At 43.1% G+C, this 24,463-nt stretch overlaps 1 protein-coding gene across 3 annotated transcripts in view; it reads right to left on the bottom strand.

Moving 5' to 3' along the window:
* The window catches only part of gramd4a (GRAM domain containing 4a), a 62,393-nt gene that overhangs the window by 7,827 nt on the left and 30,103 nt on the right, over positions 1-24,463 (bottom strand). For all 3 annotated transcript variants that reach the window (XM_055906226.1, XM_055906227.1, XM_055906228.1), the window contains 6 exons: positions 8,351-8,471; positions 7,613-7,686; positions 6,117-6,261; positions 5,191-5,216; positions 4,992-5,083; positions 4,377-4,468 (listed from right to left, as the gene is read on the bottom strand). In XM_055906226.1, the coding sequence (XP_055762201.1) occupies positions 4,377-4,468; positions 4,992-5,083; positions 5,191-5,216; positions 6,117-6,261; positions 7,613-7,686; positions 8,351-8,471 (550 nt within the window). The remainder of the gene's footprint in view (positions 1-4,376; positions 4,469-4,991; positions 5,084-5,190; positions 5,217-6,116; positions 6,262-7,612; positions 7,687-8,350; positions 8,472-24,463) is intronic.

The raw sequence follows: 24,463 nt of genomic DNA, 5'->3' as shown, positions 1-24,463 counted from the left end.
TGGTCCCCCACGATGAGTTCAGATTTTTTGAAGCCCCCACCCCTATCAAAGTTGCCCATCCCTGCTCTAAAGGCTTCTGTGAAAATGAGCTGCACCACATTACATAGGTAGGTACAGTGTAATTACATGTAATAGAGAGAGGAGTATGAATTTATTGATCAAAACTTGGTAAATATGAACAAAACATGTGAAAGTCTTGGTCCCTTGTTTCATGAGCTGAAATATAAATGTGCACACACTTACTTGTTTATGTCTCTGTTAGTGAACATTTCTCCTTTGCCAAGATAATCCATCTACACTACCGGTTAAAAGTTTTAGAACACCTACTCATTCAAGGGTTTCTCTATATTTTTATTACTTTCTACATTGTAGAATAATAGTGAAGACATCAAAACTATGAAATAACACATATGGAATCATGTAGTAACCAAAAAGTGTTATATCAAAAATACATTTTATATTTGAGATTCTTCAAATAGCCACCCTTTGCCTTGACAGCTTTGCACACTCTTGGCATTCTCTCAACCAGCTTCATGAGGTAGTCACCTGGAATGCATTTCAATTAACAGGTGTGCCTTCTTAAAAGTTAATTTGTGGAATTTCTTTCCTTCTTAATGCGTTTTAGTTAATCAGTTTTGTTGTGACAAGGTAGGAGGGCTATACAGAAGACAGCCCTATTTGGCAATATTATGGCAAGAGCTCAAATAAGCAACAAAACGATAGTCCATCATTATTTTAAGACATGAAGGTCAGTCAATACGGAACATTTCAAGAACTTTGAAAGTTTCTTCAAGTGCAGGTCGCAAAAACCATCAAATGCTATGATGAAACTGGCTCTCATGAGGACCGCCACAGGAATGGAAGACCCAGAGTTCCCGCTGCTGCAGAGGATACGTTCATTCGATTTACCAGCCTCAGAAATTGCAGCCCTAATAAATGCTTCAGTGTTCAAGTAACAGACACAATTCAACATCAACTGTTCAGAGGAGACTGTGAATCAGGACTTCATGGTAGAATTGCTGCAAATAAACCACTACTAAAGGACACCGATAAGTAGAGACTTGCTTGGGCCAAGAAACACGAGCAATGGACATTATACCGGTGGAAATTTGTCCTTTGGTCTGGAGTCCAAAATGTAGATTTTTGGTTCCAACCGCCGTGTCTTTGTGAGACGCGGTGTGGGTGAACGGATGATCTCTGCATGTGTATTTCCAACCGTAAAGCATGGAGGTGTGATGGTGTGTGTGTGAGGGGGGGGGGGGTACTTTGCTGGTGACTGATTTATTTAGAATTTTAAAAAGGCACACTTAACCAGCATGGCTAATACCGCATTGTGCAGTGATACGCCATCCCATCTGGTTTGGGCTTAGTGGGACTATCATTTTTTTTCTCAACAGGACAATGACCCAACACACCTCCAGGCTGTGTAAGGGCTGTTTTACCTAGAGGGAGAGTGATGAGTGCTGCATCAGATGACCTGGCCTCCACAATCCCCCGACCTCAACCAAAATTAGATGGTTTGAGAGGAGTTGGACTGCAGAGTGAAGGAAAAGCAAATATGGAAACTCCTTCAAGACTGTTGGAAAAGCTTTCCAGGTGAAACTTGTTGAGAGAATGCCAAGAGTGTGCAAAGCTGTCAAGGCAAATGGTGGCTATTTGAAGAATCTCAAATATAAAATATATTTTGATTTGTTTAACACTTTTTGGTTACTACATGATCCATATGGGTTATTTCATAGTTTTGATGTCTTCACTAAAAAATAAAGAAAAACCTTTGAATGAGTAGATGTTCTAAAACTTTTGACCGATAGTGTACCTGACAGGTCGGCATATCAAGAAGCGGATTAAACAGCATGATCATTACACAGGTGCAACTTGTGCTGGGGACAATAAAAGGCCACTTAAAATGTGCAGTTTTGTCACAACACAATGCCACAGATGTCTCAAGTTTTGAGCGAGCGTGCAATTGGCAAGCTAACTGCAGGAATGTCCAACCTGTTAACAGATAATTTAATCTTCATTTCTCTACCATAAGCCGCCTCAAACGTGGTTTGAGAATTTGGTAGTACGTCTAACTGGCCTCACAACCGCAGACCACGTGTAACCACACCAGCCCAGGAACTCCACATCACCTGCAGGATCGTCTGAGACCAGCCAACCGGACAGCTGACGAAACTGGGTTTGCACCTTAAACTTTCTGCACAAACAGTCAGAAACCTTCTCAGGGAAGCTCATCTGCATGCTCGTCATCGTCACCAGGTTCTTGACCTGGGCGTCGTAACCAACTTCAGTGGGCAAATTCTCACCTTCAATAGACACTGGCACGCTGGAGAAGTGTGCTCTTCACGGATCAATCTCAGTTTCAACTGTACCGGGCAGACAGCGTGTATGGCGGTATGTTGATGAGCGGTTTGCTGATGTCAACATTGAACTGAGTGCGCCACGGTCGCGGTAGGGTTATGGTATGGGCAGGCATAAGCTACGGACAACGAACACAATTGCATTTTATTCATGGCAATTTGAATGCAAAGCGATACCGTGACGAGATCCTGAGGCCCATTGTCGCACCATTCCTCACCATTACCTCATGATTCAGCATGAAAATGCACAGCCCCATGTCGCATCTGTACACAATGCCTGGAAGCTGAAAATGTCCCAGTTCTTTCATGGCCTGCATACATACATATACATGTTACCCATTGAGCATGTTTGGGATGCTCTGGATCGACGTATACGACAGCGTGTCTTAGTTCCCGACAATATCCAGCAACTTCGTACAGCCATTGAAGAGGGGTGGGATAACATTGCACAATCGTCAGTCTGAAACTCTATGCAAAGGAGCTATGTAACCCACAATGAGGCAAATGGTGGTCACACCAGGTACTGACTGGTTTTCAGATCCACGCCCCTACTTTTCTTTTTAAAAAGGTATCTCTGACCAACAAAGGCATATCTGCATTTCCAGTCATGTGAAATCCATAGATTAGGGCTTAATTTATTTATTTAAATTGACTGATTTCCTTAGAAGAACTGTAACTTCGTAAAATCTTTGAATTGTTGCATGTTGTGTTTATATTTCTGTTGGAAATAAACACAACATTGGAAATCCCGCTCACCGTTCCATGTCCTTTCCTACAGCTCCGCTAAAAACCACTCCAAGTAAGCTCCATTCATTAAAATCACAATTTAACCAACACCCATTTATTTTTGTGACTACCTGGACTTACCAATTGGTTTTTACGTATTGAAACCAAACCATGTGGATTTGAATGAAAAGTATTTGAATAAACATGAAAGGTGAATGGAAGAAGCAAACTATTTAAAAAATGGGCTACATGTCATATTAAACAGTATATAAACACTAAATAGGGCAGGAGCCAGTAAGGAAAGAAAAATAATTATTTAGGCTATATAATTTCAAGGCTATAGACCACAAAGAAATACATTGTGAAGCATTTGCACGTGCTACACAATAGGCTGGTAGCGCTCAGCATTTCGTTGCATTAAATCTTTACAGTCTATAAATTGTGATATACTAAGTATTCAATTCAATTTAAACAAAAAAGTGCCTTTGAATTCATTTTTAGAAATACATTTTTAAAAATACGAGTTTGGCCAGTCTGTGGCTTCAAGCTCATGTGATGCTACCTAGAGAGCTGGCCAGCAGCTGAGAATATCCTCTCCTCACTTGCAGAGCCACTGGGGATGATAAACACCCTTTTGGCGAATCTTGTCAGGCTGTGCAGAGATGCAGTTATTTTTCTATTTTTTTCTATATGTAGGTCTAAAAAGGTTTTTAGGCTAAATAACCCAATCAAAACAGAAAGCTCCTCGAACGTGGGAATATGCCAGGCCTATTGGGCCAAAATCAATTATGGCCTATTGTATAGATAATAAAACAAAAATTAACGAAACGTTTAAGAGATTTAGACTTGTTATAAATACTTTGCTACAATGACACACTTCGTTACATATCCACCGAAGTTGAGGACACTCCCTCTCTTGGTCCTCATCTTTCTAAGTCGCCTTGATTTAGCACATGTGTGTTTCATCAGTTTATGACAATATTTAGCCAACTCCATGACAGTAGCTAAAGTAAGGGGCTGTTAGCAGCACACAAGTAGACTACAGATGCATGCTGGGCCAGGCATGCCCTGAGCTCGTGAAGTGAGCGCGACTGGAACAAAAATTGGAGCGGATGAGAAGTCCGACGCTCCGGTCTTTGGGAATTTCGCTCCAGTGAAATCGGGCACGCTCGGCTCTAGCTCCACTCACATACTCCGGTTCAGTGTAGTTGCGTCACACAGCGTCATCAATAAATGACAACGTAATACCAGTGTGTGTGTGTGTGAGTATGTGCTGTATGCATGTCTTACTTAGCAATGAGGTAATTCAAGGAGAGCCTCAGGATGGCCAAGAAGAGGAACATGGGGATGGCCCAGCCATGCCACGCAGCATTCATGTAGATCTGAGACAGGAGGAAATACAAGTGACATTCATCATTTCATCCAGCACTCAGCCTACATCCGATTTCTCACAATCACTAGATGTAACATACACGTCTCCTAAATGACAAGCACTACTGAATATAGTGGGAGATTTGGGACATCGAATGAGAGGAAGTTGAAGAGAAAAGCAGAAGAGACATTTGGTCGATGTCTATCTCTATAGAATAGCATGTGTCAAAGCCGAGAGGTAAAGTTTCCAGTAGTCAAACGCCTACAGTTACATATTCGTTTCCTTACCCTGTAAGCCATCCACGCTTTGGTTTTGTTTACCTGGCCCAGTTTCCAAATGCTAACTTTTTACATTTGTGGCACAATTCCAACGCAAGTCAACGGTACCAATATGAGCCTTTTTTGGGCCTTCATGTCCAAATCATCCTAAAGTTACTCAAATGTATTGTGTTGCGCAACGAAGTCACTTCTAGGTGATTTGGACATGACACACATATCCCTTTAAAAAAGACAGACAGGAGCAGTTGTACTCACTATGAAGGAAATGGCTGAGGTGTATACTGAGTGCCAGTTGGATAAGGCTGAGAGGTTCCTCATGAAGTTAGTGACAGGTCTGGCTCCTCGCTCTGGAAAAATGACAAAATCAGTCATCGACTTTTTACAATATCTGACCGGCAGTAGCTCAGCAGAAGGTATGACTGTCCCGAGTGGGAATTCATCTATAAATACTCACTGAGTCGCCTCATGTTTTCTGTTAGCCTGGAGCGAGGGACATACAGAACAGTAATGTTACAACAGGAACTTTAGCATGCTAAAGTCTGTGTATGCTACTTTAGCATACGCAGACACCACACAGTGGGGGAGCACAATCCTCAAACATCTACTGAAAGAGCGAAATGTTCCTGCGGAGGAGGCAACACCTCAGCCCACTGATCATTCTGTTTATGAGTCACAGAGGCAAGGAGGAGAGGAAAGAAGACCTCAATCTATTTCTCTCAGTTCTCGCCACAAGGTCAGCTACAACACAGCACATTCTTTCTACCTGTGCTGCCAATTTTTATTCAATCCGTGTGCGTGCGTGCGTTTACAGTACTCTCCTGCCTAAGGTCACAGCAGCCCATGACCTGAAGGATGAGTAAACCCTATACAATCTGATCTGTGCTGAGCAGCAAAATGAGCCAAGTCCTAGACTGAACCCAGCTAGCTTAAAGTGGAGCATGACATATGAGTTGCATCTAGACACTGATCTAAGATCAGTGTGGAGTTCACCCCTAATGGTTAAGGTTAGAATTGGGGGATAGTGAAGCTGATCCTAAATCAGTGCCTGAGGGCAATGTCTATAGCCTCAGTCAATGGCTGCAGGGAGTGGTAGTGTGGTCAAGCCACCACCAGGGGGCACCGACACTGTATTCAGTGATGTGCAACATATAGAGAAGGTCCAGAGGTGTTCACATGTTCAGATAGACTACTACAACACAGCCTCTCAATGTGACTGCTGTTTTCACCACCTAGTTCAGTATTCGCCTTTCAGTACATAGAAATACGTTTACAAGAACAGACATCCCAATGTAAACCAATAATCCATGATGGGGTGGGACCCATTCATTCCATTGTATTTCGAGGATTTTCACAACCCATCGTACGAATAGAACAACGAACCTTTTAGCGCTCAGCGGTTCCTCAGCCTCCACAGTGTTCTCCTCCGGGACGAAGCGGAAGTCTTCTATGTAGACCCCCACCCTGTCGTAGAGCCACCTCCACGCCCGCAAGTACAGGGTCTCCCCCTGCGGCGGCTTCTCTTTGTCTGCAGGGGGCAGAGTTTAAGGTCATTTCCTCATTAGGCTTCTTTATTCGTTAGGGGGCGTTTCACGTTACTGTACACGTCGAAGAGGACTCATGTTTGTTCTTTTGTCTTTTATCTTGTTACTGAATATAAATAAATGTACATTCAAAAAGACAGAGAACGAGGGAGAGCGAGAACAAGACGGACACAGGAAGAGAGGTTACAGGCAGCGCAGGTTTATAATTAGTACAATGAAGTTGCCTCCCTGTCGGTTTGGAATTTCTGTGCCCAAGGGCAACTTCGAACTACCTGAAGCTGTTTATTAAATGAAGACAGGTAGAGACGGAGATAAAGGTCTGTAGATCTCCCTGTTAAGACGCTGGTTTAATTTAGAGTTAATACCAAAGACCCATTAACCTAAATTACACACTGAGCTCCTTGTGCGTCTCTTACAGAAACACAAATTCACGTACGCGCACATTCTACATTTGGCGAGGCTGCTCTAACTGACGCCGTGGGCCTGTTTGGCCTAGATTAAACCGAGCCCATTTCCTACAATAAAACCTTCGCCAGTGTCACCGGCACCTGAAGCTACGAGACAAACTGGTTCTCCACACACACTAAAATATATCTGGTAAAGAGGATGTTCAGCACCCGGAATGTGTTCTGCACTAAACACTGATATTAAAGCTGCCCGTCCTTATACGGATGGGTTAGAGTTTTAAAATGAATGGGGAAACAGATCATTTTTGAAGAAATTATTTTGATACGAGAACACACACCTCTAACTTTGATGAAAAACAGGTATTCCGCATTGTCTCAAGATTCTTTGTGAGTGCGTTTGTCAATATGTGAAATCCCACATGGAGAAAATAGATTCTCCATCATCCTGAACCCCCCCCCCCCCCCCCCCCCCCCCACACACACACACACACACACACACACACACACACACACACACACACACACACACACAGGGTTAGTCTTCCCACAGTCCCTATAGAGTCAGAGGAGACGTCGGGCTCCTGTTCTTTTCCTGACGGGTCTACAGCCCCACCAGGCTATCACTGGCTTCAACCGGACTCCTGAATGCCTTCCCAGTCTCCGGCTGCCCTGTAGTCCCACAAACCCTTTTATTTCACTGATCTATGAGCGTTACTGCCGTTTCTGACAAAGGTTTCATCTGACCCAAGGCTCGGTAAATACTGAAACTGGCATCTTATTTAAGATCTTTACAGATCTGGGATCGGGTGTGAGCAGTATCAATCTGGTTTCTTCAATTCCATTAACAGTACTGGTTAGGGGCGGTTTTTGGGGTATACTATCAGCAGTCAGTGGTGTTACACCGTAGTTCACTTGCTGCCTTGCTTACCGGTGTCTTTGCCATTGGCAGCAGGCGTCGGAGACGGGGGTTTACGGGCAGGCTGTGGCGGCGAGTCTTCCAACCTGATGGAAGAATAGAAAAAAAAGGAGGAGAAAGACAGAAAAAAGAGTGAGTCTTTGCAACACTATGTAAACAAACATTCAAGTACACCCTTCGTGGGCTTTATGCCCCCTATAATTTTTGTTATTTGATGTATAATGTATCTTCATGCCCCTCTATGCCCTTGTGGACCTTACTGTAAAGCCAAGGAAACATTCCACATGGTGGACGGTCCTGTTGGCAGGAGCTAAAATGCCACTGAAATCCATTCTGAATGGACTGGGTGAACACCAGGCTTTACTTGAAAGGAAAATTCAACCCAAAAACAATCTTTGGTATTTGTTATATAGTCCCAATTTTTTTTGGCATGTCACCAATCAAGTGTTTCAAGCTATTTATACCCGCTGCAGCCCACTGGGGTAGGCAGGGTGGCAGCACTGAATGCAGCACACACACACACACACGTTTAGTTTTTGTATTTAACCAGGTAGGCCAGTAGAGAACAAGTTCTCATTTACAACTGCGACCTGGCCAAGAGAAAAAAAACCAGTGCGACAAAAACAACACAAAAGATAGACAGACCGAGAGACACACACACAGAGAGGGACGTGACTATCTCTAAGTGAGCAACACTTCGAGGATGAGATGACACACGTTTACGTTCCCCTCGCTCTCTCCATCACCGACCTGGATTTCAGCACCTCGTTCATCCTCAGTTCGAGGTCGAGCCTCTTCCCCCTCTCTTTCTCCAGCTCTTCCTTTATCTTCTCCACATTCGTTTCCTCTCGTAGCTTCCTCAACTCCTCTTCTGAAAAACAACACACATGAATGACTGGTATCATGATGATAATGATGACAATGGTGATTATCACCACATTTGTTTACCCCCGTTGTTAATCCACAAAGATACCAGAATACAATTTCCATTTGTTCAAAATCTGGTCAAATCTGGTTTAAACCTTGGCGATGATCTGGATCATATTGTCACATCTTTACAAGGGGCCGTTTCAGAACAACAACAGTTATTCTGGTAGCTTCTGAGCTGTGATTAAATTTCAACCTCTGCAGAATGCAGTACAGAATGATAATCATGGGATGAGATTGTGATCCTCTTACATTGTCCCACTTGGCTCCTTTCACTGCTCTGCTATGTATCCTGAGCCGAGCCACTGCGATGCTAAGAGGCTGGTCACTAGTCACAATACACAGCTGACAGACGAGAGAACACTCCGGTAATTGTTTCACTAATGTCCCCCGTTTCTTTCTCGTTTCCTCTTTTCCTTCTCGCTTCCTCTTTCAGTCGCTCCGATCCTCTTCTTTCTTACTGGACCTCTTTCCCTCCCTCCCCTCTCTCTCTCTCTCCTCGCCTGGCTGACTCCAGTAGTGTCAGGTGTCATGAGGTGACCGGGCAGACCATGTCTCCTCTCAGCCTCGTGACTGAGCTCAGCCCAGTGTTCCTGCTCACCTTTTGTCCCTGCTCACACAACCAGAGTCTCATGAATACCGGAAGAGAGCAGGCGGCTCCTCTCACAAAGACTGGAGTCACATGGTTGATGAACATGGCACATTAACGGATACACAAAGTGACGCCAGATTCAAATCTTTGCAAAGTGACTGCAACACACACACACAGCAACAACAAAAAAAACGCCCTCTCAATGTCAACTGTGTTTATTTTCAGCAAACTTTAACATGTGTAAATATTTGTATGAACATAAGATTCAACAGACATAAACTGAACAAGTTCCACAGACATGTGACTAACAGAAATGGAATAATGTGTCCCTGAACAAAAGGGGGGTCAAAATCAAAAGTAACAGTCAGTATCTGGTGTGGCCACTAGCTGCATTAAGTACTGCAGTGCATCACCTCCTCATGGACTGCACCAGATTTGCCAGTTCTTGCTGTGAGATGTTTCCCCACTCTTCCACCAAGGCACCTGCAAGTTCCCTGACATTTCTTGGGAGGGGGGGGGGGGGGGGGTCCTAGCCTCCGATCCAACAGGTCCCAGACGTGCTCAATGGGATTGAGATCCGGCCATGGCCTCTGACATTCCTGTCATGAAGGAAATCACGCCCAGAATGAGCAGTATGGCTGGTGGCATTGTCATGCTGGAGGGTCATGTCAGGATGAGCCTGCAGGAAGGGTACCACGAGGGAGGTCTTCCGTGTAACGTACAGCATTGAGATTACCTGCAATGACAACAAGCTCAGCCCGATGATGCTGTGACACACCTCCCCAGACAATGACGGACCCTCCACCTCCAAATCAATCCCGCTCCAGAGTACAGGCCTCGTGTACCTCTCATTCCTTCGACGATAAACGCGAATCCGACCATCACCCCTGATGAGACTAAACCGCGACTCGTCAGTGAAGAGCACTTTTTGCCAGTCTTGTCTGTTCCAGCGACGGTGGGTTTGTGCCCATAGGCGACGCTTTGGTGTTTTTCAGAGTCAGTAGAAAGGCCTCCTTAGTGTCCTAAGTTTTCATAAAATTGTGACCTTAATTGCCTACCATCTGTAAGCTGTTAGTGTCTTAAACAATAAATGAACATGCACCTGTGGAACGGTTATGGTTCAGTGAACACGCATGGGAAACAGTGTTTAAACCCTTTGCAATGAAGATCTGTGAAGTTATTTGGATTTTTATGAATTATCTTTGAAAGACAGGGTCCTGAAAAAAGGAACGTTTCTTTTTTTGCTGAGTTTACACACACACACACAAAGCCTTGCAAAAGTATTCATTCCCCTTGCCGTATTTTCCTATTTTGTTGCATTACAACCTGTCATTTAAATGTATTTTTATTTGGATTTCAATTAATGGACATACACTTAACCAATTTGTACTATTTTGTGTAATGATTATTTTTTTGCTCCCCCCCTCCCCCCTTTATTAAAAAATAAATAAATGGAAAAGTGGCACGTGCTTATGTATTCACCCCCTTTGCTATGAAGCCCCTAAATAGGACCTGGTGCAACCAATTACCTTAAGAAGTTACATATTTAGTGAAATAAAGTCCACCTGTATGCAATCTAAGTGTCACATGATCTCAGTATATATATACACACACACACGTTCTGAAAGGCCCCAGAGTCCGCAATACCACTAAGCAAGGGGCACCAACAAGCAAGCAGCACCATGAAGACCAAGGAGCGGCAGGTAGCCTAGTGGTTAGAGCGTTGGACTAATAACCGAAAGTTAGCGAGATAGAATCCCCGAGCTGACAAGTAAAAAAAAAAAAAGTTTTGCCCCTGAACAAGGCAGTTAACCCACTGTTCATAGGCCGTCAATGAAAATAAGAATTCGTTCTTAACTGACTTGCCTAGTTAAATAAAGGTAAAATAATACTTTTTTAAAAAGGAGCTCTCCAAACAGGCCAGGGACAAAGTTATGGATAAGTACAGATCAGGGTTGGGTTATAAAAATAAAATAAAAAATCGGAACTTTGAACATACCATTAAAGCACATTTAAATCCATTATAAAAAAAGGAAAGAATATGGCACCACAACAAACCTGCCAAGAGAGGACCACCCACCTAAAAAAAAAACGAAAAAAAGACCAGGCGAGGGCGGCATTAATCAGAGGCAACCACACACGGTGGTGGCAGCATGGTGGTCGCAGAATCATGCTGTGGGGATGTTTTTCATTGGCAGGGACTGGGAAACTGGTCAGAATTGAAGGAATGATGGATGGCGCTAAATACAGGGAAATTCTTGAGGGAAACCTGTTTCAGTCTTACAGAGATTTGAGACTGGAACAGAGGTTCACCTTCCAGCAGGACAATGACCCTAAGCATACTGCTAAAGCAACACTTGAGTGGTTTAAGGGGAAACATTTAAAATGTCTTGGAATGGCCTAGTCAAGGCCCAGACCTCAATCCAATTGAGAATCTGTAGTATGACAAAGATTGCTGTACACCAGTAGAACCCCATCCAACTTGAAGGAGCTGGAGCAATTTTGCCTTGAATAATGGGGAAAAATCCCAGTGGCTAGATGTGCCAAGCTTATAGCGACATACTCCAAGAGACTTGCAGCTGTAATTGCTGCGAAAGGTGGATCTACAAAGTATTGACTTTGGGGGGGGCGAATAGTTATGCACTCTCAAGTTCTGTTTGTCTTATTTGTTTCACAATAAAAAATATTTGCATCTTCAAAGTGGTAGGCATGTTGTTTAAATCAAATGATACAAAAATCTATTTTAGATTCCAGGTTGTAAGGCAACAAAATTGGAAAAATTCCAAGGGGGTGTGAATACTTGCACAAGTCACTATATAGGATACAACCATGAAGGAACATATTATATATGTAGTAACCAAAAGTGTTTAATCAAAAATATTTTATATTTGAGATTCTTCAAAGTAGCCACCCTTTGCCTTGCTGACAGCTTTGCACACTAGGCATTCTCTCAACCAGCTTCACCTGGAAGGCTTTTCCAACAGTCTTGAAGGAGTTCCCACATACGCTGAGCACTTGTAGGCAGCTTTGAATTCACTCTGCAGTCTAACTCATCCCAAACCATCTCAATTGGGTTGAAGTTAGGTGATTGTGGTCAGGTCATCTGATGCAGCACTCCCTCACTCTCCCGCTTTGTCAAATAGCCCTTTCAAAGCCTGGAGATGTGTTTTGGGTCATTGTCCTGTTGAAAAACAAATGATAGTGGGACTAAGCGCAAACTAGATGGGATGGTGTATTACTGCAGAATGCTGGTTAAGTGTGCCTTGAATTCTAAATAAAATCAGTGTCACCAGCAAAACCCCGCCACACCTCCTCCACCATGCTTCACGGTGTTAACCACACCGCATTTGCGTCTCCCAAAGTCACAGCGGTTGGAACAAAAAATGTGAACATTGCTCGTGTTTCTTGGACCAAGCAAGTCTTCTTATTGGTGTCCTTTAGTTATGATTTCTTGGCAGAAATTTGACCATGAAGGCCCTGATTCACAGTCTCCTCTGAACAGTTGATGTTGAGATCTGTCTGGTATTTGAACTCTGAAACATTTATTTGAGCTACAATTTCCTAGTCTGGTAACTTATCTGCAGCAAAAGTAACTCTGGGTCTTCGTTTCCTTAGGCGGTCCTCATGAAAGCCAGTTATCACATCGCCTGGTTTTTGCGACTGCACTTGAAGAATTTATGAAAGTTCTTGAAATGTTCCATATTGATCTTCATGTCTTAACTTCTTTGGGACTGGGGGGCAGTATTCAGTAGCTTGGATAAAAAGGTGCCCAGAGTAAACTGCCTGCTACTCAGGCCTAAAAGCTAGAATATGCATATAATTAGTAGATTTGGATAGAAAACACTGACCAGGAAGTGGGAAATCTGAGGTTTGTAGTTTTTCAAGTCATTGCCTATCGAATAGTGTCTATGGGGTCATACTGCACTTCCTAAGGCTTCCACTTTATGTCAACAGTCTTCAGAACCTTGTTTGAGGCTTCTACTGTGAATGAGGGGGAAATGAGAGCTGTTTGAGTCAGGGGTCTGGCAGTGCTATGAGCTCAGTCTCGCGCGCTCCCGTGAGAGTTAGTTGCGTTCCATTGCATTTCTACAGACAAAGGAATTCTCCGGTTGAAACATTATTGAAGATTTATGATAAAAACATCCTAAAGATTGATTCTATACTTCGTTTGACATGTTTCTACGAACTGTAATATGACTGTCTGGCCTCCCGAGTTTGGATTTGTGTACTAAACGCACAAACAAAAAGGAGGTATTTCGACAAATGATGGACCTTATCAAATAAAAACAAACATTTATTGTGGAACTGGGATTTCTGGGAGTGCATTCTGATGATCATCAAAGGTAAGTGAATATTTATAAATGCTATTTCTGACTTCGGTTGACTCCACAACATGGCGTGTATCTGTATCGAACAAAACATACATTTATCGTGTAACATTAAGTCCTATGAATGTCATCTGATGATAATCAAAAGGTTAGTGATTAATTGTATCTCTATTTCTGTGTTTTTCTGTGACTAGATGCTGACCTAACAATCGTTTGGTGTGCTTTCGTCATACAGCCTTTTTGAAATCGGACACTGTGGCTGGATTTACAACAAGTTTATCTTTAAAATGGTGTAAAATACTTGTATGTTTGAGGAATTTTAATTATGGTATTTTTGTTGTTTTGAATTTGGCGCCCTGCAATTTCACTGGCTGTTGGCGAGGTGGGACGCTACCGTCCCGAATATCCCAGAGAAGTTAAAGTCACAATGGACTGTCGTTTATTTTTGCTTGTTTGAGCTGTTCTTGCCATAATATAGGCTTGGTCTTTTACAAAATAAGGCTATAACCCCCCCCCCCACCTTGTCACAACTAATTGTCTCAAACGCATTAAGGAAAGAAATTTCACAAATGAACTTTTAGCAAGGCACACCTGTTAATTGAAATGCATTCCAGGTGACTACCTCATGAAGCTGGTTGAGAGAATGCCAAGTGTGCAAAGCTGTCAAGGTAAAGGGTGGCTACTTTGAATAATTTTTTTTACACTGTGGTTACTACATAAATGTGTTATTTCATAGTTGATGTCTTCACTATTATTCTACAACGTAGAAGCCACAATCAATTTGAAATATTAAAGCCGATCCACCCCACCCAACAAAAATAAATAGGGAAAAAAAGAATGGAGCAGAGGACGAGATGAGTTCTACTGTTTTCAACTGAGTTGTCAGTTGAAAACAATAGAAACCAAACTCCGGTCAGGAGCAACAAAGCTAAGTGAGGAGATCCACCGCCCTTATACAATGGTAAGGAATGGTAGGGTAAACGCTGCCACACTGTAGATCAGTGCTGAGGTGACTGTTGTCAAATCTATCATCAGTGATAAAAATAGGTGGGTAAACGCTGATCGTCGTTCAGTGAGTGAAGTAAAGCGCCTATATTTTCTATGCATTTTTTTCAGCAAAAAAAAAAGGTGGGTAAAAGCTTAAAAAAGGTGTAAACAAGGTGTAAACAGCATTTACCCTTCACTACGCCACTGTGCTGTTGTGCGTAGGATCACCCGCTCATGGTACTTATTTTCTATGGGAATGTCAATTACAGTAAATGAACACAGCTCAACAGCCTGTGGAACTAACATCCATTATAAATGACTACCCACACCATATCACAACACTCGTCTCCGTACAACTATGAGGGGATACTGTCCTGTCACACACACCAGTCATAACTCAGTGGTTGACCTAACGCTATAAGCTACATACAAATTATTGCACACACACATTACATGCGTCCATATAGATATTGGTGTTACTTTACCCCACAGCCTTCGATCAGTCTTTCTCCTAAACATTAATAGTGCTGTTCCAGAGAAAACGTGCCGCTACTAACGTACCATCGTATGCCGAGTCGACTATGTACTGACGCAACCTTACACAGCCACCCTGCACAGTGTGATTAGACAGACTTGTCACCAGGATCACTCGGACTCCATAGCAGCACTGACACTAGGGGTCAAAATCAAACAGAGAAGGACAAAAGAGAGGGCGAGAGAGGAAAAAACAACAGATCAATAGATTTCTGTCCACCCCGTGAGTGCATGTTGAGAGAAGAGAAAGAGGGGCGGGGGGGGGGGCCTGACAGAAAGAGGTTGAGAGTGCGAAAGAGACGCTACTCCCCCCCCTGTAGGGCTACATGTATAATTCAGTTTCCTCTACCACCATCTCCCTAATTATCTAACATAGGAGATTTATACTACAGCAGTGTCACACTTCTCTCTATCCATCGCTCTCATTTTACCTGTTAACCCTCATCAAATATGTATCAGTCCCCCGTGCTACCCCCTACCTGCTAGCACAGCCACAAGCAGAGTATTGAAGTTCCCTCTCTGAGCTGGAGGATACAGAACATAGAAATCATTCCATTTCTACGATATAGAACCCAGACTACAGATGAGCTGTGTCTCTTCCTCCCAATCCCCATACATTCCCCGCCCTCCCTCCCGTTACCCCTCTTCCTCCCTCCTTGTACAGATCTTACTCCCTTTCTCTGTCCCGCAATCCAGTTAATGATGGCCTCCAGGCAGGTAGAACTGAATATTTTATTGTGTTCTGTCAGTGTTGGAATAAAAGTACCCGTCTGGGTGGAAGCTCATATGTGTTGTAGCAAAAACGGCAAGCCTCGTCATCTTACAGATAACATCTGGTATGAATGAACACAGAAGAGTTGGCTGAAGCACTGACAGAATGGCCCACCTGTCTATAGCTCTACTGTGTACTCCAGTACTACAGGGGAGTATCTGAACGGTGGATTGCCAGTCAGTGAGTGAATAAGTGGCTCTCTAAAACAAGCCCACTTAGTAGCTACGACAACTCCGCTTCAATTCGGCTTATCATACAAGTTACTGCAGTCCTTCAACAATGGAAGTTTGCTTTATTTTACCTCTACCCCACTTTGTATATGTGTAATCATGATTGTAAACGTGTATTTATGTAAATGTCTGTATGCGTGCTATAGGGTAAAGGTGCTGTGTCAGCCCTGCTAGTTTAGCGTGGCATGGCTCAAAACTGCCACCAAAACACTCATTAGCGACCCTTTGATTTAGCAGCGCAACATACATTCATTTGGTCGCTAGGGTGCCACTGAAATGTAGCAAGTTGTTGGTTCACAATTTGCTTCCTTTTTAATTGTCAAGATTTATTCAAACCAGCAATGGGTATGCATACCATGTGTGCAAAAAAGTTGGGTGCAAAGTCTTGGTTGAATCTTCGCATACGCAATTCGGTCATTATGCTCCGTTTGAATGAACATTTGTAAAGGCTTTCCCAAAAACCCTTCCTAATTAAATGTTGACTGCAAAGTAGGCCTACCTGGCAAAATGATATCATGATGATTTGTATCAGTCCGCGGGGCATTTGTTTAGCAAACTCTGCCCTCACATATAGCCTACACTGTACAGGACAAAAACAGCTAGCCAAACAGACTCTTGCTAAGACGCACAATTGAATTAAAGGACAACTATATTGGTGGGAACTGGAACACGCTGTCGTACATGTCGATCCAGAGTAGAGGGCGACCGATTAAATCCGAATGGCCGATTTCAAGTTTTCGTAACAATCGGAAATCGGTATTTTTGGGCATCGATTTGCCGATTTTTATTTTATTATTATTTTTTACACCTTTATTTAATTTTTATTTAACTAGGCAAGTCAGTTAAGAACACATTCTTATTTTCAATGACGGCCTAGGAACGTTCTGCCTCGTTCAGGGGCAGAACGACAGATTTTTAACCTTGTCAGCTCGGGGGATCCAATCTTGCAACCTTACAGTTAACTAGTCCAATGCTCTAACACTGATTACATTGCACTCCACGAGGAGCCTGCCTGTGCCGCGAATGCAGTAAGCTAAGGTAAATTGCTAGCTAGCATTAAAAACCTATCTTATAAAAAACAATCAATGACTGTCATTGCTCCGATGTGTACCTAACCATAAACATCAATGCCTTTCTTAAAATCAATACATAAGTATATATTGTTAAACCTGCATATTTAGCTAAAAGAAATCCAGGTTAGGAGGCAATATTAACCAGGTGAAATTGTGTCATTTCTCTTGCGTTCATTGCACGCAGAGTCAGGGTATATGCAACAGTTTGGGCCGCCTGGCTCTTTGCGAAATAATTTGCCAGAATTTTACGTAATTATGACATAACATTGAAGGTTGTGCAATGTAACAGGAATATTTAGACTCATGGATGCCTCGACGTTTTGATACCCGTGTAAATCTCACTAGGATAAGGTAACATTTGTCAACATATTTTCATAAATCCACTCTACAAAAAAATGATCTTCGCTTATATTTAGCCAATATTGATCAGAGTTACCTTGTCCTATGGATATCTACACAGTTATAAAATTGTCAAGGTGGTGTAAACCTACACGAAACACAGACCTTATTTTAAGTGAATCTAAAAATATCCTATGGAATAAATGAAGGAACCGCTTTTCAGATTTTGCTAGAAGGTGTCATGGGAATTATGACTCGCACTTTGGTCGTCAATTCTTACCATGCCCATTATTAAAATAGGATTTCCTGCATATAGAAATGACAGTTTTTGTTTTCAACATTCATCACAGGTAACTTAAACTCTCTTTTTATTCAAACAGTTGAGAGTATTTGTCTCCTAAGCAGACTCTTCAGTATCATTGTTACTTCAGAGCTGTGTGTGTATTTATGTATTATATTAAGTTAAAATAAGTGTTCTTTGTTCATTCAGTATTGTTGCAATTGTCATTATTATAAAAATGTGTGTGTGTGTATGATATATATATATATATATAAAACATATACATTTTCAAATAAATCGGTATCGGCTTTTTTTGTCCTCCAATAATCGGTATCGGTGTTGAAAAATCATACATCGGTCGACCTCTAATCCAGAGCATCCCAAACATGCTCAATGGGTGACATGTCTGGTGGGTATGCAGGCCATGGAAGAACTGGGAAATTTTGAGCTTCAGGAATTGTGTACAAATCCTTGCGACATGGGACCGTGCATTACCATGCTGAAACATGAGGTGATGGCGGCGGAAGAATGGCACAACAATGGGCCTCAGAATCTCATCAGTGTCTCTGTGTATTCAAATTTCCATCGATAAAATGCAATTGTGTTCATTGTCCATAGCTTATGCCTGCCCATACCATAACCCCACCATGGGACACTCTGTTCACATCAGCAAATCACTCGCCCAAAACAAAGCCATACACGCCGACTGCCATCTGCCCGGCACATTTGAAACTGGGATTTATCTGTGAAGAGCACACATCTCCAGCATGCCAGGTGAACATTTGCCCACTGCAGTCAGGTCAAGACCCTGGTTAGTACGACGAGCATGCGGATGAGCTTCCCTGGAGACAATTGACAGTTTGTGCAGATATTCTTCGGGTATGCAAACCCACAGTTTCATCAGCTGTCTGGGTGGTAGGTCTCAGACGAGGTCCTGGGCTGGCGTGGTTTGCGGTTGTGAGGCAGGTTGGACATACTGCCAAATTCTCTAAAACAGCAGCTTATGGTAGAGAAATTAACATAACATTCTCTGACAACAGCTCTGGTGGACAGTCCTGCAGGAAGCATGCCAATTGTACACTCCCTCAACTTGAGACATCTGTGGCATCGTGTTGTGTGACAAAACTGCACATTTTAGAGTGGCCTTTTATTGTGTGCGACCAAATCATGTGCTGGGGCCATCAACTGAAAAAGTTTGTAGCACAAGCGCCACCTGTGGAAAAAGTTAGTCTCGACTTGAGCACTGTGTGGTATAAGTAGCTTAGTTGTGACCTCGTGCTAAGTGCCAGAGAATGCCGATAACCCTATTAGACAACAGCTGACAGGACAGAGAGGCAGCCTAGGTGATAAGAGTGAAGCATTCTGGGTAATGTAACACACAGGCCTCTCCCCATGCTTGTGTAATGGATATTGAATGTACTGGAGTAATCAGGCAGAGCCAGTTACTCTGTCACTCTTCATCCCGTCAGCAGGTCATCGAGGTGGACCCAACACTGGGCCTGCCTGCCCTAAGCCCGGACCCCCTCTAAACATCTAAGGTTGCTCATCAACAGAGGATGCATTTACCTCCACCCTCCCCATTCCACCCATTTCCTGTGGGTCTGAAAGCAAAGAAAGTTAAAAAAATAAGATTTTGTAAAAATGTTGGGCTTTATCGTTTATTTGTATGGGTATATTTTTCCAGGCCTTAATTGTTTTGACTAGCACCATTCGCTCTCACTGTCAATAATTCTAATGTAACTTCTAACAGTGACGGGGTGATTGCCTTTAAGTGCCAACATATTTTTTGAGGCAGTGATGTCTGACAGTAGTAATGGTCTCTGATCGATTGAGATTCAAGGAGCTACTGAAGTTTAGTAACATAGTAGATGCAACTCATTGAATATTTACATTCATGCACTTTGAAATTTAACTGTAGGGCACCCCCACACCATATGAACAAATGTGCCTAACTGATTTAGGGGTAACAATAAACAAATGTAATTGTAAAACTTTTCCTTGTATTTAAACACCAGACTGAACAAACTTAAAATGTTTAAATAGATGGTTCGGATTACGGGACGTCAAGGTAATATTTTTCTACATTCTGTTCCAATTAAAGGGTTGTTCAGATTCATTAACTTCTCTAGGATAGGGGGCAGCATTCTCACATTCGGATGAAAAGCATACCCAAATTCAACTGCCAGCTACTCATCCCCAGAAGATATGCATATTATTAGTAGATTTGGATAGAAAACACTGAAGCTTCTAAAACTGTTTGAATCATGTCTGTGAGTATAACAGAACTTATTTAGCAGGTGAAACCCCGAGGACAAACCATTCAGAATTTCTTTTTCTTTTATTGAGGTCACTCTTTTCAATGGATTTATTGGGAATCCAGATTTCTAATTGACCTTCTTGCAGTTCCTACCACTTCCACTGGATGTCAACAGTCTTTAGAAATTGGTTGAGGTTTTTTCCTTTGTGTAATGAAGAAGTACGGCCATCTTGAACGAGGGTCACTTAGTGTCCTGTTTGTTAGAGGCGCGTGACCAGAAAGCTAGCTACAGTTTGTTTTAATCCTGTATTGAACACAGATCATCCCGTCTTATATTTTATGGGGGTTTTTTACGTTAAAAAATACCTAAAGTTGTATTACAAAAGTAGTTTGAAATGTTTTGGCAAAGTTTACAGGTCACTTTTGAGATATTTTGTAGTAACGTTGCAAAAGTTGGAACCGGTGTTTTTCTGGATCAAACGCGCCAAATAAATTGACATTTTGGATATATATAGACGGAATTAATCGAACAAAAGGACAAATTGTGATGTTTATGGGACATATTGGAGTGCCAAAAACAGAAGCTCGTCAAAGGCATGAATTATATAAAAAAAAGTTTTTTTTTTTTTTATCCCCTTTTCTCCCCAATTTTCGTGGTATCCAATCGCTAGTAATTACTATCTTGTCTCATCGCTACAACTCCCGTACGGGCTCGGGAGAGACGAAGGTCGAAAGTCATGCGTCCTCCGAAGCACAACCCAACCAAGCCGCACTGCTTCTTTAACACAGCGCGCCTCCAACCCGGAAGCCAGCCGCACCAATGTGTCGGAGGAAACACCGTGCACCTGGCCCCCTTGGTTAGCACGCACTGCGCCCAGCCCGCCACAGGAGTCGCTGGAGCGCGATGAGACAAGGAAATCCCTACCGGCCAAACCCTCCCTTACCCGGACGACGCTAGCCCAATTGTGCGTCGCCCCACGGACCTCCCGGTCGCGGCCGGCTGCGACAGAGCCTGGGGGCGAACCCAGAGACTCTGGTGGCGCAGTTAGCACTGCGATGCAGTGCTCTAGACCACTGCGCCACCCGGGAGGCCATGAATTATATTTTTTATTTCTGCGTTTTGTGTCGCGCCTGCAGGGTTGAAATATGCTTCTTTCTCTTTGTTGACTCTGTTGCTATCCTCATAATAGCATCGCTTGCTTTCGCCGAAAAGCCTATTTTAATTCTGACATGTTGCCTGGATTCTCAAGTGTAGCTTTAATTTGGTATCTTTCATGTGTGATTTAAACGAAAGTTTGATTTTTATAGTAATTTATTTGAATTTGGCGCTCCGAATTTTTACTGGCTTTTGGCCAAGTGGGACTTTAGCGTCCCACATATCCCAGAGAAGTTAATGGCTAGCTCAGAATGAGCTTTCTAAAAGTTGTTTATATAGAGCTCAAGCCTTTCGGGAGCACAGATTATTTATTTCTAAATCCCATCATTGGATGGTCCGGTAGTTGGGTTTCCCAGGGGATTCTGAAGGCCAGAATAGCTGACCTAAGTTGTAAAAATAGGAGCTGCCTGTTAAAATACACTGAGTATACAAAACATTAAGAACAGGGACCTGAAGAACTGTAATAGCCTATGTTTCTCTGAGTTGTGGCTGGACCTGGACACATAATATACACGGAGTGTACAAAACATTAAGAACACCTGCTCTTTCCATGACAGTGACCAGGTGAATCCAGGTGAAAGCTATGATCCCTTATTGATGTCACTTGTTCAATCCACTTAAACTCTGTGTAGATGAAGGGGAGGAGACAGATTAAAGACAATTGAGACATGGATTGTGCGTGTGCGTCATTCAGAAAGTGAATAGGCAAGACAGAAATATTTAAGTGCCTTTGAATGGAGTACGGTAGGTGCCAGGAACTGCAACACTGCTGGCTTTTTCACGCTCAACAGTTTCCCGTGTGCATCAAGAATGGCCCATCACCCAAAGGACATCCAGCCAACTTGACAACTGTGGCAAGCATTGGAGTCAACATGGGCCAGCATTCCTGTGGAACGCACCGACGAATTGAGGCTGTTCTGAGGGCAAAAGGGGAGGGGGTGCAAATCAATATTAGAAAGGTGCCTGGTAATGCCTGGTATTCTCAGTGTATATGAGTCTTTAAAATCTTGGAACGTTCTAAAATCCATACTGTCCATGATTTCGGCAATAATGCAGATACCACATTTGAACTACGGGGGGGGTGCAAAAGGCCACCCTCCAGATCGCAAGGCTTTATTGTGAAATGCCATTTTGATTCACAGTTGTTTTTCAATTTTGCGGCAAACAGAAATTGTGTGAGCAATAATAGGACCAAGGCATAGTTTACATTGATTAAGGGATATATTAGTTCCCTTAATCAATGTAAATATATATTATATTATATTCCAGGGCATTAGGAGACACCATATTTATCTCTATACTCAGCCAGGGGGCGGAAGAATCAAGTCTAAACCAATTTAGGATGGGACAAAATGCTAGTGCCTGAAAATACATTTAATTATCACTCCTGTATCAATTGTAACTGTGAATACAATGGAGAGCACACCTGTGCTCCAAGCAGATATAACAGAGGTACTAGTATACTTCTAACACTTAAGCGTCAGGATCATGAGTGCAGTTTACCCTGGGTCAGTGGCACAGTAACAGAGCGTGCCCGTTTCCCTTCCTTCTCTGGCCACAATGAACCCCAGTAACCTATATCATCCTACAACCCAGGGACAGAGTCATGCACAAATGTCATGTTTGTGGTTCAATTGTCCTTAAAATAGCTAAGACACATGCCCAAGTGTCGCTCTCCTGTTCTCTCCACTGACCAGCTGAGAAGAAACAGATTTGCGGTTTGAGTGTCATCTCCTCATAATCCATATCCCACACACAGTGGGGAGACTGAGCCCTTCACAGTTAGAGTGATGTCACACCCTCGAGCTGCTGGTCTAACAAATAAACTTGAATCTACAGGAGGTACACACAAACAGTACAGATAGCTAGGAGATAGTTACCCAGAAAAGACAGGTCAATTATTCTGCGGCTATCGAGACAGACAAAAAGAGGCAGACAGACAAAAAGAGGCAGACAGACAAAAAGAGGCAGACAGACAAAAAGAGGCAGACAGACAAAAAGAGGCAGACAGACAAAAAGAGGCAGACAGACAAAAAGAGGCAGACAGACAAAAAGAGGCAGACAGACAAAAAGAGGCAGACAGACAAAAAGAGGCAGACAGACAAAAAGAGGCAGACAGACAAAAAGAGGCAGACAGACAAAAAGAGGCAGACAGACAAAAAGAGGCAGACAGACAAAAAGAGGCAGACAGACAAAAAGAGGCAGACAGACAAAAAGAGGCAGACAGACAAACGGGTCACATGAACCTACTGAGGTTGCGGGAGACCGAGGTCTTAAAAACAAAAATGGGTTGTGTTAACTTACTGAGGTTGAGGTTGCTCTTGTGCGATTTAATCTTGTCTGTCCAACCGCCGTCGACGAGCCAGGCAAAGTCTGGGTCTGGGCCGCTGCAGTCCTCCATCTCCTCTGATACACCACGCCCGCTCACCTCACATACACAGCCAGCACCCTGCGGAGCTAGGGTATTGACTGACACCACAGGATCCCACACTCCCACTGGGCTATGGTATTGACCAAAACCAGAAGCGACCCAACTCTCTACACCTCAGAAAAGCGACCCGCCCCAGCACTCTGAAACAGGTCCAAACAACCTAGTCCCACTACGCTGAAGTTGGGATTCAGTGGAAGGTTACTGCCTAACGGACCTGACCCAAATAAAGACTCCCAGTCAGCAGCCAGACAGCCGGTCTAGGTGTCAAGTTTATAGCCCAGCGTCACACTGCGACATGTGTACCAAACAAACAACCTCATAGCCGATCAAAACTCCAGAGGAGAGAATCAGGGTATGTGGGTCTAGTCTGCTTTGAGCGAGTCACAGCTGGATCCTATAGCATAAATACAATAGAGGCCCTGCAGAGTTATAGATGGAGCCTTGTAGAGTCCCTAAAATGGCCTGGAATCTACCAACCAAGTACGTTGGACTACTCCCCTCCCATGCAGTCTGTCCCGACAGAATCTCAGGACCCCTATACTAGTCAAAGGCAGCGTCCAGTGTGAATGCCATGTGTGTATGCAAGCAGACAAATAAATTCCCTCTCATCTCGGCTAAGAGGAGGAAAAGTACTGCATGAGATTACACCAGCAGAACAACGGGTCCATTCACACACACGCCGACCTGCTGTGTTCACATTCTGTACAGTACTTAACACACCAACAGCGAGGGTAAGTAGTTAGTGTAAGACAGTGCTATGCATGCATGCACACACACATCAATAAAAACATTTAAAACATGGCAGTGTTATGTACTGTATACGTAGACGTCGTTTTAACACACACGATGTGGATTGGTCAAATCGGTAGGTGGGGACAGTCAGAGACTGATTGGCTGATCTATTAACCCCGGCACACAAGCAAAGCCCATGCACACAGGGTCGATCTATTTAAAAAA

Source organism: Salvelinus fontinalis, chromosome 39 (assembly GCF_029448725.1).
Source record: "Salvelinus fontinalis isolate EN_2023a chromosome 39, ASM2944872v1, whole genome shotgun sequence".
NCBI classification, from domain to species: Eukaryota; Metazoa; Chordata; class Actinopteri; order Salmoniformes; family Salmonidae; genus Salvelinus; species Salvelinus fontinalis.
This window is presented reverse-complemented; position numbering and strand designations above follow the sequence as displayed.